The following is a 14,463-nucleotide window of genomic DNA, read 5'->3' on the forward strand; positions in this document are numbered from 1 at the left end:
GTCTACTTTAAGTTTTTGCTCAGTCAATTTTGTTCATAGACTACAGAATTTATTAGCACATACTTTAGCTACTTTAGCTACTTTAGCTTTAAATTCGACTACAGCTATGTACTAGGATGATGTCCCACCAGACTCTATTTCAGTTTATCTATAAATACAACCACATTGGTTGACCTCCAAAAAAAAAAAAATATCGATTTAAATATTCTTAATATATTACAACAATTCCATTCCGTGCATCGCAAGGGTGAAAATACTAGTTTATTCATAAATTGTACCCATTCAGTTAAAAAAATTGTGTTTGGAAAAGATTTAAGTAGCACTTGTTATTGAAAAAAACTCATAGTATAATACAATTCAACTTTTTAAGGAATACATACGCGCTCACTGTACTTAATGCAATACATACGCGCTTCCATTGGCATTGAGTGTTTATCATGTATTGTGCGGACAACCCAATACAAACTCAATGCTTTTATCAGTTACTTGGAGTAGTATTACGTATAAAGAGTTACAATATCGATCGGCATGGTAGAATTATATATATGTGTGCGCGCGCGCGAGATAAATTCAATCCACTCTGTAGATATTCATTCGGATGAATTGAGTTTTTTGGGTGATAGCTAGCGGGTGGTGGGTGGTGAATTTTAAAAAATAAATCCGCAGTGGGTCGAGCTGGATCAATCATGCACCACGGTGCATGATCAATCATGCACCGCGCGTCCTTTTGTTAAATGAAAAGAAACGGTGTTTGTTTTCCGCCGTTTCGCACCCTTTCGCAAAAAAGTAACCTGTTATTTAGTGTCATTTTGTATACACTGCAGTTTCAGATCAACACAACTACAGTTTCATTTCGATATAACTATAGTTTCATTCGATATTTATAGACTCAAATATGTGAAAATGTTATTTAATTTTATTTTATATACACTATAGTTTCATTAAAACACAACTACATGATCATTTTGATATAATTACAGCTTCATTGTACAATATACACTCAAATATGTGAAATGTTATTCATTTTCATTTTATATACACTGCAGTTTCATTTCACTATAACTACAGTATCATTTTGATATAACTGCCGTGTCGGTTTAGATATACGGTACAATATACACTCAAATATGTGAAATGTTATTCAATTTCATTTTATATACACTGCAATTTCATTTCACTATAACTACAGTATCATTTTGATATAACTGCAGTGTCGGTTTAGATATACTATAGTGTTAGTTGGTGTTTAATACGCCAAACAAGCGGATTCCGTTAACTATAATGGCGGGCCGTTTCTTTACACTTAAAGAAACGGCGCTGTTTTTTACCGCGATGCATGTGCATCGCGGTAAAAAACAGCGCCGTTTCTTTAAGTGTAAAGAAACGGCCCGTCATTATTGTCATATAACGACTGGTCGGAAGTAGGGTGGGCCGAGAAAGTATAAGGATGGTGAATGTAGTCCCTTACCCATATATTTTCATCTATCCCTATGTGCGTATGTTAGGTATGTAATATCTATATCAACCTAATAAATTTTACTTTGAAAATGGAAAGCTCTAATGGCTCATCACTTCATACATTCCATCATATCAAACATAACCTAAGAGAATAAAGAATACAATATGATGAGGATTGCATAAAAAAAAAATGAGATCTTTAATTTCTAGCTGGTCCCAACAGCTAGTCTTGATTATGGGTTTTTGTTTTTCTTTTTCCATGGTATTGGTAGGGTTAGAATTAAGCCTCTCCCCTCCACCACATATACCCTCCCACTTGCATGCCAACAATAATCTACATGAGTAAATTCCAAGCATGGGATCTCATCTCAGCAGGCCATACCAAACTCCATTATATATTACACCCAAACAGATGAGAAATATAATATATGGAATTTGGGAAACAAATTAAACTGGTAAGCAATGAGTGATAAGTAGTGTGTCTGTATATATATATATATGTATAATCATAATCAGGTGAGAACCAACCTTAACCTACAAATTTGTGAACTTCTGAAGGATTGCACCGCAGCTACAACATGATTGCACCGTCACGATTCCCAAACATGCCTTGAGGACCTTGGGGTGCAATCGTATTCGGGTGCAGTGCAATCATATAGTAAGTGCAGTACAAATTTTCAGAAATTTGCTAATTGGCATGTTAAGGTCAGTTCGCACCTGATTATGTATATATTTGTTTCTTTTTTCAATTTAGTTCTGTCTGCATTAGTGTTTGTCTGACTGTGCATGATAATAACCTGTTTTCTATGCATTACTATGTTGACTACTCCCACATATATATAAAGTCTAATAAGTTAATAATATATATCAACCCCATCTACATTTTTGTGCTTTCTAGCTTGCACTCTTTGCACACTTCTGATCTTTTGGGTCTTAAACACATCATATTTCATTAGTATTCTTCTTCATCTCAAAACGCATACATTCTTGAAAGCCCAAAGGTTTCTTCAATTCCCAATTCACAACTTCAGATCAGTAGTGGTCATCTAAATTGGTATGTTTTCTTTCCCCTAAAGACTCTTATATCGAAACCACTTTTTCTGGGTTTGCCAACATTTAACTGATATCATGTTTATCTTCTCTGTTGATTCCTGCTTAATATGGTGTAACCAACCAAAAGGTTTTTTTCACTTTATAGTTGCATTAGAATTGAGGAAAAGGAAAGATTCTCTTTTGTTGTTAGCTTGATTTTCCTTTATATATGGAATAGTCAAGAACTGGCAAAGGGAAAAAAGCATTTCAGAGCCTTACAAGTTTTGTAAGATTCTTGGGGTTTGTATGATGGGTAGATTAAGAGGAAGATTAATCCTGGGTGATAGATTATGGGCAGTGACACATGATCGAGCCTTGACAGATGACAGTCATATGTTGATGGACTTAATGTGAGCATTAGACACTGATTCTCCTACTTAATGAGTAGCTAAGTCACTGTGATTTATTCCTTCATTATTCTGTCGGGTCAATTGCAAAGTTACACCCAATGTGGGTGTTCTTTGTGACACTATGCATTAATTTTCCCATCTAATGAATAATTGAGTCACTTTGATGTACCCTTCCACTATCTTGTCGGGTGGGTCATTGGAATTTGGGAACGAGGGAATTTTGCTCTTTGTGGAGAAGAAATTTTTTTGACCTGAATATGGGCATGGGCGGTGCACGTGACTTACAGTACAAGGAAATATTGGGATTTAGGGTTTCTACACGCATCATATATATTCCTTTGGTTGCATATTGTTGGCATTGGAATCTAGAAAGTTGACTTTTGCTAAGCAACAAATGCTGATGAGGCTCTCTCTACATGCATTCTGCTCCCTTGGTTTCAATGATGATAAGATTTAGGAGGTTTTTCCCTTTTGTCAGAGTGGAAAGTGCTTTATACACAGCTAACCATCATGAATACAATGTTTAGTACAATGCAGGCCATTTTCTTTTATAAGTCAGCTGTAATGATTCCTTAGGTTAATGAAATCAACCCAATGATGTAATGTAATGTTACATGTTTCTTCTTGCTTGCCTCTTACTTTCTTGCTATATGTTCTTTTGGGAACAATTTCCCAACTTTCTATTCTCATTCTTGATTCTTAGCTAGATTGTGTCTTCTACAACAGTTCTGTTAGGATCTACGCCAAAAGCTATAGCTCATAGTGAGGACGTAACTTTATTTATTTGTACCGCCACATTTTCGAGAGTCAGGATGCTGGACTTGACCCTTCATCCTGGCCTTCGTCCAATAATAATTCTCCTCCCCAGCACCTGTTAGTCTTAATTGCAGGGACTCAAACCCGTGACACTGCTTGTTAGGATGCTCGTAGCGAATGCCCAACTTTATTGTCCTATATCGCCACATTTTCGAGAGGTAGGGTGCTAGATTTGACATTTCATCGGCCTTTACCCAACAATCCCCTAGCCACCAATTGTTGAACTTGGCCCTTCATCCCGACCTCCACCAACAATTCCCTCTCTCAGCACATACCAGTCTTAATTGCACAGTTTACTCTTGCGAGGCTCGAACCTGTGACCTGACTTTGATAGCACTTGTTATGACGCTAATAGTAAATTCACAACTTTATTTCTTTATACCGTCACAGTTTCGAGAGGTAATGTGCTAGACTTGGTCCTTCGCCTACCCCGCTCAACAATTCCCTAGCCACTAATTTCTTGGCCCTTAACCCGACCTCCACCTAACAAGTTCAGACTCTTAGAAGAGATTAAAGTTCAATTATACTTAGTACTCATTAGCCAAGTTATCACCAGAATGTAGTGAAGTATGCTAGAGAGGATCTTGAACTCATACATATGTTATATGTAAAGCCAAACCTCAAATCCTAGACAGTGAAACAGATTTTGAGGTTGTCTCATACTCTCATTCACTGTGGTCCGTCCATTCATACTGGTCCCCATTGTGTCCATCAAAACTCAAAAGTACAAGTCCCTAAATGAATTCCAGTATGGTATAGTGTGGACTTTACCTTAAAAAGTTGCAGTAATGTTCATTTAAAACCAACCTTATCAAGCTCCATCCTTTATCTCGGTTTGTTTGTCTGGGGAAAAAGATCAATTCTCCAGAGATAGCTTTAGTTCTTTGTGGTAAGCCCTCCTCCTTCACCGTGTTTCATCTCAACCGTTGATAGTGCAAGACACCCAAAAAGTTCAACTCAGTGGCATATATATTATATTGCTTGTGTTTCTTCCCATATAGAGGCTTGATTCTCTAACCCAATTGTACTGTTAGTTCTTCAGTGTAATTGATTCTTGTTTCTTGTTCAGTTTGCAGACCTTTTTTCACATTGATCAAGTTCTATATATACAGTTATATAGCAAAATAAGAAATGAAGTTTATGAAAATTGGGACAAGACCAGATGCCTTTTTCACTGAAGATGGTACTAGGTATGTGTATATGCAACTGTAACATATGTATATATATATAGTTTGATTATTGAGTATATATATGGCATGTGATATAAACTTGTGATCTTCAAATAATGCAGGACAGTGATTTCGGATGTGCCGGGTGATCTTACAATCACTATCAACAGCATCACCTATCTTATTCACAAGGTATATATGTTCAAGATAATCTTTTTCTGTCATATTCAATTAACATGCTGTCTTTTTTCCATAGTTGAATGAAATTGAAGCATGTGCTCCATCTCATTCGAACCCATGACCTTTAGCATGACTCTAATACTAAATTGAAGCATGTGCTCCATTTCAACTAAAAGCTGATAGTTGGATTGCACATTAATGGTTATATGCTCAACAAATGATGTTAGGCCGAGGCAGTGAAGGGCCAAGTGCAGCATCAGGTGGTTAGGGGATTGTTGGGCAGAGGCCTGAAGGGTCAAGTCCAGCACCAGGTGGCTAGCGGATTGTTGGGCGGAGGCGGTGAATGGCTAAGTCCAGCACTAGGTGGCTAGGAGATTGTTGGGTGGAGGTCTGAAGGGCCAAGTCCAACACTCTGCGAAAATGTGGTTGTATAAGGAAATAAAGTTGTGTTTGGCTACGAGCGATAGCTTTTTGGCGTAGTGATAAGCGTTTGATCCTAACAAGTGAATATTGTGTTTCGTTGCAGTTTCCGCTTCTGCCAAAGTGTGGCCTCTTACAGCGGCTCTGCTCTAGTGCTGAGGATTCTGGGAATATCGCGCTCGAATTGCATGATATCCCGGGGGGAGAAGAGGCGTTCGAGCTGTGCGCCAAGTTCTGCTATGGGATAACCATCAATGTGAGTGCTCACAATTTTGTGCCTGCCTTCTGTGCAGCCAAATTCCTTAGAATGACAGAGGCATTTGAGAGAGGAAATTTGGTTGTGAAACTCGAGGCGTTCTTCGCTAGCTGCATTCTCGAAGGGTGGAAGGACTCGATTCTGGTGCTCCAAACGACTCAGAAGTTAGCCGAGTGGGCAGAAAATGTTGGCATAATCAGAAGATGTATAGACTCCATTGTTGAGAAAATCTTGACACCTCCACTTAAGGTTAAGTGGTCATATACTTGCAGCAGGCCAGGATATGAGAAATCAGTCCCTAAAGACTGGTGGACAGAGGACTTATCCGTGCTCGAGATCGAGCTCTTCAGGTGTATAATCACTTCGGTTAGGTCAACAAACGCGTTGCCACCGCAGCTCATAGGCGAGGCGTTACACGTCTACGCAACCCGGTGGCTCCCAAACGTGACAAAGCGTCTGCCATTAGCCACCGGGGCGGACAGAAAACGCAGCATTCTTGAAACCATTGTGAGCATGATCCCGGGTGATGGGGGATCGGTTCTGGTCGGGTTCCTTCTGAGACTCGTTAGTGCTGCAAACTATCTAGGTGCATCTATGGTGACGAAAGCCCAGCTCATAAGACGATCGGGCACACAACTCCCCGAGGCCAGGCTAAACGACCTGTTGCTGCCATCACAAGATGGTGGCAGCAGTACTTGTGATGAAAGCTGTTGTGCTTTCGATGTCGAGTTGATTGGCGTCGTCTTAGACAGCTTCTTGAGGCAGTGGAGAAGGCACGTCCCGGGGGAAGGCGAAAACCATTCGTTGAGATCAATCAGGAAGGTAGGGAAGCTAATTGACACTTATCTTCAGGTTGTTGCCAGGGATCCTAAAATGCCAGTGGAAGAAATGGTTTCTCTAGCTTCAGCTGTTCCAGATATTGCCAGGCCTGTTCATGATGAACTTTATCAAGCAATCAACACCTATCTCAAGGTATAATAACATCATAATAAGCTAATCAGCTAATACTAAGGCCCTGTTTAGTTAATTAGCTTTTTGCAACTCCAAAAGGCTAAAATTCAAAAAGCTACTCCAAACAATTTTTTCAATTAGCTTTTTGAGAAAAAAAAAACCTATACCAAACAGCTATCAGCTAACAGCTAATTTACCAAACACTTTTCTACAATGTTATCAACTATTTATACCCTCTAATTAACATAATCAGCTAACAGCCATTTTACCAAACAGGGCCATTTAGTCCTCAATTGTAACGATTTTGAGGTGATGAAATTCATCGATCCTATATATCCTGCAGATTCATCCTGATCTAAGCAAATCTGGGAAGAAGCAACTGTGCCGGATTCTGGATTGCCAGAAACTATCTCCTCAAGTATGCATGCACGCTGTGAAGAACGAACGGCTGCCATTGAGGACGGTGGTGCAGCTGCTCTATTTTGAGCAGGAAAGAGGAGGAGGCACCAGAACCACTACAGCCAGTGAACTCGCATCGCCCAGCATTCAACGCACGCCAACTCTCAAGGATTATGGCCTCATCAGAAGATTGAAGCTGCAGGGTTCCGATGATAACTGGAGAATTAGAAGAGGCCCAGTTCGTGATGATGATGATAAGGCAGAATCAAACAGCAGCAGATCAAGAATAGTAATGGAGTCTGGGAAGAAGGGAAGGGAAATTGTTGAAGAGGGGACTAATAAGATTCATCCTCGTACTCAAAGAACAGTAGTGCATAAACATATATAGCATAGAGGCAAAGGAATTCAGTGAACACTGGGTTTCATTATTGAATTGTGTGGGAAGATCGATATATATTCTTTGGTCTGATCGGAAAGTCTCTTAGCGTCTGATCGATGATGGTTTGTATAAATAGCTGTTTAGCCAGTCAATTAATGCTTAAAGAGGATGGGTGTCAATTTGATACAACATATATACAAGTTTGATGAGTAGATATATAGTTAGTGCTACTTTAGTACAGATTTGTGGTTTAATTGTGAATTATATTGTACTCACTATTATTGATGTTTTGCTATAATATGTAAATTTATGAAATATTGGCAAGAATGTGAAAAGAGAAGAAGAATAGAAGATAATAGGTCAATATTTAGAATGATTTTTTAACGAGCTGTTTTAAATTGTGATTAAGTGGCATAGGGCGACTCTCGTAAGTGGCGCAAATTATGCTGTGCAACCGAATGCACCTTGCAAGGTGCATACGGTTGCAAAACGGCCGTTTTGGTTAAAAAAACGCGCATCCCACTTAAAGAAGAAATCAGGTTCGATTCCCGGCAATAACATTTTTATATATCCAGAAATTCATAACTATATAACCACAATTTCATAACTATATATCCACAATTTCATAACTATATATCCACAGTGAATGAATGAAGTAAATATCCACAATGAATGAATGAATGAAGTAAAAATCCACAATGAATGAATGAATGAAGTAAAAATTCACAATGAATGAACTAAATACACAATATATGATTGAACTAAATATCCACAATGAATGAACTAAATATCCATAAATTCATAACTATATAACCACAATTTCATAACTATATATCCACAATTTCATAATTATATATCCACAATAATGCTATTGCTGAGAGTCGAACCTGATTTTTTTTTTAAAAGTGGGACGCGCGTTTTTAATCAAAACGACGTCGTTTTGAACCGTATGCACCATGCGCATGGTACATTCGGTTGCACAGCATAACTATTGCGTAAGTGGGAGGTCAAGCTAGCTGTTTTTAAATTATGAAAGCCAAAAGGCCTATTTTAAATGAAGGGAAAATTGTAAAAAATGCCCCTCTATAATATGTCAATTATCAATGTCACCCCTGAATTATGAGTGGTGTAAATGTTGCCCCTCAATTATCAAAATGGTGCACATATAGCCCCTCCCGTAACGGACCTGTGGGTCCCCATTAGTGTACAATACCGTTAAGTCGGAGTAAATATGTAATTTAACGGTATTGTACACTAATGGGGACCCACAGGTCCGTTACAGGAGGGGCTATATGTGCACCATTTTGATAATTGAGGGGCAACATTTACACCACTCATAATTTAGGGGTGACATTGATAATTGGCATATTATACAGGGGCATTTTTTACAATTTTCCCTTAAATGAATGTATCTAGACATCTTTTAGTTATTTGAGCCTTTGAGGGGAGTGGGCCTAAAGCAAATAGAGGAGAATAGAGTGAAAAAGAATATTATTCTATTTTCATTTTTTCTGAAAAAGGTTATTAACAACGTAATATAACAAAAAAAAAAAAAAAAAAAATCATGAAAAATGTTTATCAAGTGTTCTTTATTATGTCCACTTAGTAATATGTAATCAATTTAGAAGTTTAGAACCGTCAAATCAAAATTTATTTATTTTTGTAAATTTTAAAATAGTTTAAATTTAACAATTACTTTATTTTTTTCAATTCTGAATCCTAACAAGAATCATTTTTACTATTTCAATCCAGTTAATATAGTGTCTGGTTCAGTTCAAATTAAATTGTAGTCATCTGATCCCTACATATAAACAATAATTTGTTGAATAAGAAAAATAAATGAAATAATTAATTTAAGTATAAAAATGTTCATTTAACATCAAATATGAAAAAACTGTCACTTTTAAAATAATTGAGGCGGTAATGTGAATGCATGAATAACTCAAAAAGAAAAAGTGCTATAAGTCTTTTTTTTTTTTTTTTGTGTCAACCACACATTGTGGCCCGAGTTTTTCTCTGTCCGGTTAACGATCCAGGTTCACCCAGTTCGCTTCGAGAGGCATAGAAGCTGGTCCAAAGGGAATCGTCACTTGTGGAAATTGAACTCAGGTTATCCCGAAATTCTCCCCCACAAAGAGAGCTCATTTGCCACTTAAGAACCCTGTTGGGTTGCTATAAGTCTATAATTCATGAAAAAATGTTATTTTCCCTAATAATAATAATAATAATAATAATAATAATAATAATAATAATAATAATAATAATTATTATTATTATTATTATTATTATTATTATTATTATTATTATTATTATTATTATTATTATTATTATTATTATTATTATTGATGCAATTTGAGAGCTCTTATGAAGGGATTAACCGTGCAAGCTTGTTCATGTCCATCGTGAAGCAACGTGACGTGTTTCACTCAAGATTTGGAACATGTGCATCCACAATAGTTAATTTTTTGCACAAATTTTAAGATACCACTTAAGAAGATGGAGAGGGAAAAAAAATTAAAAAGAAAAGAAAATGAATTTTCAAAGAAGAAGAAGAAGAAGAAGCAGAAAGTAAAACATCTATGTTAAAGCTCTCGGCTAGGCGTTGTTGTCTCCGCAACTGGCTTACACGCGGAAGGGGGTGAATTTCTTTTATTTTTGGGTGGGTCTCACTTTGTAGTAAAAAATCAAGTTCTTAAGTTAGGCAATGGATCGGATTTTGGATCAGATTTTATGAAAAAGTGAGTGATGTGGATGAGAGAGAATAAGTGATGTCTTCTTGCAAACATGAGTTTTTTGTGGGACCCGGTGAAGAGAGAAAGAGGAACGGAAATATGCGCTCGCTACACGAACCCAGCCGAGCGTGTCAACCCCTTTGATTTTTTTGTGGCATCAGATCTTTTTGTTTTCCCCTCTTTTTTCCTTCTTCTCTCCCTTTTCTCTCTTTACTAGTTGTCATCTCAAAAACTACATAAAAAATCTCACTATTAAGGATGTCCTACCTCAAATCTTCTCTCTCCTTTCTTTCTCATCCACATATACAAACCTACTTACAAAAACTAATAAAAATCCCCTATTGAAAATGCTCTGTAAGAATTTTCAAAATTGCTAGATGGCCTTTTTCCTATGTTGATTGCATATCCGGTTGGGATTGCATAACTTTGCTACATGTAATTTTTATCTTTTAATGGTATCTTTAAATAAATTAAATTATTTAAAAAGTTATCTCTAAAATTAAAAATAATTTAAGAATAATTAAATGAATAAAATAATAGACAAATATCTGTCATTTTACATGTTATTAGTTAAAAATATAATATTAATTTATCAAACGAAATTTTACAAATGACTAATACTATCAATTAATCAAAATAAGTAATACAATAACTATCACGCAAAAATCAAGAGTTAATTACTGATTTGATCCTTCAACTTTGAGGATTTCACCACTTTGGTCCTCAACTTTCAAAAGTGACCAATTGAGTTCTCATTAACTACATTCTAAGTTCCACAGCCCCACATACGAACAAAACCTTAGTTCCCCACATAGAATATTCTTTGGTCCCAAACACATACAATATGATAATAACATAGGTCCTACATCAGTCAATAACGATAACAGCAAACCAAATTCAATATAAATGCACATAAACGCATAAATAACAAACAAAAAAATGAAGATAATCATACCTGCATTGTACTTCGACGCACCATTTCTTGTTGAACCCATTAGCTTATACAACGATTAGACGTGGAGTTTTGATTTTAGGTGAAAATCTATATGAATGCTCCAAATCTACGTCATAGTGTTTGCGATTAAGGCTTACAAATTTGGGGGTTTTCTTTAGTCTGTAATCTAAAACTGCTCGCAATGGGAAGGAAATACACAACGAAGAATGCTAGAACAATGAAATTACGTTTCTATCCTCTGTTTTAATGTCTACCAAACGGCTGTTACCACTTAGGACCAAATTGGTGAAAAATAGCATAGTTGAGGACTCAATTGGTCATTTTTAAAAGTCAAAGACCAAATGTAATTTATATTGCCAAATATTAATGTTTAACAATATTCAATGAAGTTTACATATTAAAAGAAAATCAATTCTACATCCAAGCTCATTGGTGGCAATTCTACATTCATCAAGAACGAACGCCATCGTGTTGATGGGTTGTGTGCCTGCAACAAACTGAGAACGAAGAAGTTGGGCAGATTAATCAGTTCAAAAGTTGAAGAATCCCCATTCATCTCCTCTGTAATGGGTTTCTCATGTAGATCTTCCTTGACACCACTTTGCTCCAGCTCTTCCTTTATCCTTCTAATTTCCATATCCTTATCTTCAAGCTTTTCTTGCAACATAAACACATGCAACCATATTTAAACGAATTCGTAAATTTGTTATGTAGCAATGTTTTAGAACTCAGCCACATTCTTGAAATATCAGGGAAAATGAATAAGCAAGTGACTACTAAGCTAAAGTCACTGCAAAAAAGGTATGCACAAGTAAGACTTAGGCAGTCTAGCAATTTGTAAATTTGTTATGTAGCAATGTTTTAGAACTCAGCCACATTCTTGAAATTTCAGGGAAAATGAATCAACAAGTGACTACTAAGCTAAAGTCACTGCAAAAAATATATGCACAAGTAGGAATACAGACTTAGGCAGTCTAGCAAGTTCTCTTCAATGTAATATTAGCTAATTACAAACCAGTGTAAACTTGCATGAGAAATCACAAATAGTTTAGAGTCCATACAAAATTTCAGCATACTCAATTTTAGATACACCATTAGAAATCCAGCTACCAATTAAAATAAAACACGAAACTACTTACCGTTATCTCCACTCAGTTTAGACTAGATGATGAATTTTGCTTTCCACTCCCTTCTGAAGATTGGTGCTTGCTTCCTTCATCGGGTACCTACATTTCATAATATAGGCTCGATTCTAAATACTTAAATGAAATCAAAAGTGTTTGCACAACAATATAGAAATGCATACAATCCGCTTTTCTTAATGTATAACTAATATCCTAATGGCTCCCTTGGGTGGTGCTAACTGCTAAGGGTGATGTTCACTTCAATTAACTATTTAACACTGCTGAAACTTCAATGACCAACACCAGCCAGCTATATTCAGCAGTTAAAAGAATTCAGCAGAAAAAGTATTCTAATGAACAATTAAAAGAATTTCAAAAAGCCAAAAATCAGTATTTGAAAAGAAAAAGTATGTACTTACTGGTTGAGATGTTTGGTTAAGGAAGGTAGCAAATTGTTCAGGAACCTTGCCAAAAGACTTTTCCAAAAGAAGCAACAAGAGCCCCTCCTATGGCCTTTTGCATATCACTTTGAACTTGCAATTGAGCTTTAGTTGCAGCTAACTCTTTCTCCAAAGTGGACACATACTCCTTCATTTGATTATCATTAGACGACCAAGGCATCCCATTCATCCTTGAAGTATTGTTAAATACCTTAGATGGGCATGGTCCAAAACCTAACCCACGAACACGTCCATTATGTTCTTTTCCAAAGGTTTTGCCAACAGGGTCATCTTGTGAAACAAATTGTGATTGAGAAGATGAGCCTTGATCCATTTCATTTCTGATTTTTTCCTGCATTAAACAAATATCAATTTGCAGTGTAACATCTAACTCTATTCAAAGTAAATTAAAACATACTTACACTGATAATTCTACATTCTTCATTAACCGATGACCCTCTTTTTACTTTGTGGGTATCAATCCATAGTTCTGAGCGATTAACACTGTGCCCGAGCTCAATTTCCTTGTATGAAACTTAAATTGTTAGTAGTTAAGAAAAAAATAAATATTCAACTTAGTTAATTGCAAAAAAAAAAAAAAAACAATTGAAATACCATCTCAGCCCTTCTCCTAGCAAAGCTCTTTGATCCACAAGTATGTGCAATTTTTTGTTGTTTCCTACTTTCAGCATTTTTTCGGCACATTTCCTAATAATAGAGTATAATACTAATACATTAGGCAAATATGACCACAATAATAAGCAAACAGATATTAGAAACATTACCTTAGATTTTTCAGACAAACGATAGTTGACAAAACTTGACCACTGGTCTCTATGAATTCCGATTGGACACTTACTAATCAGTTCATCTCGGTTTGACGAAGGATCATAGAACTCTATCCACAACCTAGACTTGAAGTCCTTCCATTTCCTCCCAATATTTTTAAGTGTCCAATGTTTTGCAATCACATCATTTTGGTAAATTTTGGCTTCAAATCATGGCAAATGTAATTATTAGCATTTATCAGAAGTTATAAACTTTAGTGCAAATAGGATCACTTTATGGAACAAAATTTGGTCCAAGTAGACTTATCATTTATACACACAATACTTTGTACAGGAATAAAAATCAAGACTTCACCTAATGTTATGGACAACAATATACTATAGAATTTTGATGATTATTTATTACCAAAAATGGGAAATGTGCTGTTCTGCTAGGTCTTCCAAAATCCTGGAAAAAAATACTTTTTTTTCTTCTAAAAATATTTTATTCTATGTAAGTTACACCTCAATCAATTATCTATCATTGCTGAAATTAAAGGAAAGGGGTGCAACCAAACCATAAGTAATTAATTTGTGCACAAAATATCAAATGGAGGAGCTAGCTAGCTATAGCCTAAGTATGATTGTCATCAGATCAGACGACCTAAGTATCCTCACCAATACCTTTCGAATTAATTTCCTCACAAGTTTTGCCATTTGTATCTTCTCTATGCCACTATCTAATATACATTTGTAAGGCTAACCTGCAGATTTGACGACTGTAATACCACATGAAAGCATTGAATCCATCTATAATTCTATAGTTGAAAGACATGAAATGCATAAGTTTACATTTTTATTCCATATTTGATTAATTGAAGCCTCTAAACAAATTTTTTATCATAAGCTGCCATCCAATAACTTCATTATCAGTGCTCATCAATAATATGGGAGAAGAGAAGAATACACATTTAT

General features: G+C 36.1%; 2 protein-coding genes across 3 annotated transcripts; one reads left to right on the forward strand and one right to left on the reverse strand.

Moving 5' to 3' along the window:
* The first annotated feature begins 2,322 nt into the window (after positions 1 to 2,322).
* LOC109172359 (BTB/POZ domain-containing protein At5g47800-like) lies at positions 2,323 to 7,634 on the forward strand. 2 transcript variants are annotated; one of them, XM_019321551.1, is made up of 5 exons: positions 2,323 to 2,512; positions 4,786 to 4,906; positions 5,008 to 5,077; positions 5,592 to 6,713; positions 7,036 to 7,634. In XM_019321551.1, the coding sequence occupies exons 2-5, from the start codon at positions 4,848 to 4,850 to the stop codon at positions 7,477 to 7,479; spliced, it is 1,695 nt and encodes a 564-aa protein (XP_019177096.1). In that variant the 5' UTR covers positions 2,323 to 2,512; positions 4,786 to 4,847; the 3' UTR covers positions 7,480 to 7,634. The 2 variants fall into 2 exon arrangements, with proteins under 2 accessions (XP_019177096.1, XP_019177095.1); XM_019321550.1 differs by lacking the exon at positions 2,323 to 2,512 and having other exon boundaries at positions 4,278 to 4,906.
* Positions 7,635 to 12,296: 4,662 nt separating this feature from the next.
* LOC109172196 lies at positions 12,297 to 14,298 on the reverse strand. The gene is made up of 5 exons (XM_019321344.1): positions 14,253 to 14,298; positions 13,507 to 13,712; positions 13,144 to 13,245; positions 12,701 to 13,073; positions 12,297 to 12,383 (listed from the first exon to the last, which is right to left on the reverse strand). Exons 1-4 carry the CDS (start codon positions 14,296 to 14,298, stop codon positions 12,738 to 12,740), a joined length of 690 nt encoding a protein of 229 aa, XP_019176889.1. The 3' UTR covers positions 12,297 to 12,383; positions 12,701 to 12,737.
* Positions 14,299 to 14,463: the final 165 nt, after the last annotated feature.

The sequence above is a fragment of the Ipomoea nil genome, unplaced genomic scaffold (genome assembly GCF_001879475.1).
Source record: "Ipomoea nil cultivar Tokyo-kokei standard unplaced genomic scaffold, Asagao_1.1 scaffold0415, whole genome shotgun sequence".
In the NCBI taxonomy this organism is placed as follows: Eukaryota; Viridiplantae; Streptophyta; class Magnoliopsida; order Solanales; family Convolvulaceae; genus Ipomoea; species Ipomoea nil.

Coding starts and splice junctions, on each gene's coding strand:
- LOC109172359 (XM_019321551.1), top strand. CDS start 4,848: ATGAAGTTTATGAAAATTGGGACAAGACCAGATGCCTTTTTCACTGAA. Junction 4,907..5,007: donor TTCACTGAAGATGGTACTAG/GTATGTGTATAT, acceptor CAAATAATGCAG/GACAGTGATTTCGGATGTGC. Junction 6,714..7,035: donor CAATCAACACCTATCTCAAG/GTATAATAACAT, acceptor TATATCCTGCAG/ATTCATCCTGATCTAAGCAA.
- LOC109172196 (XM_019321344.1), bottom strand. CDS start 14,298: ATGGATTCAATGCTTTCATGTGGTATTACAGTCGTCAAATCTGCAG. Junction 13,246..13,506: donor GTTTGTCTGAAAAATCTAAG/GTAATGTTTCTA, acceptor GTTTCATACAAG/GAAATTGAGCTCGGGCACAG. Junction 13,074..13,143: donor AAGAATGTAGAATTATCAGT/GTAAGTATGTTT, acceptor TGTTTAATGCAG/GAAAAAATCAGAAATGAAAT.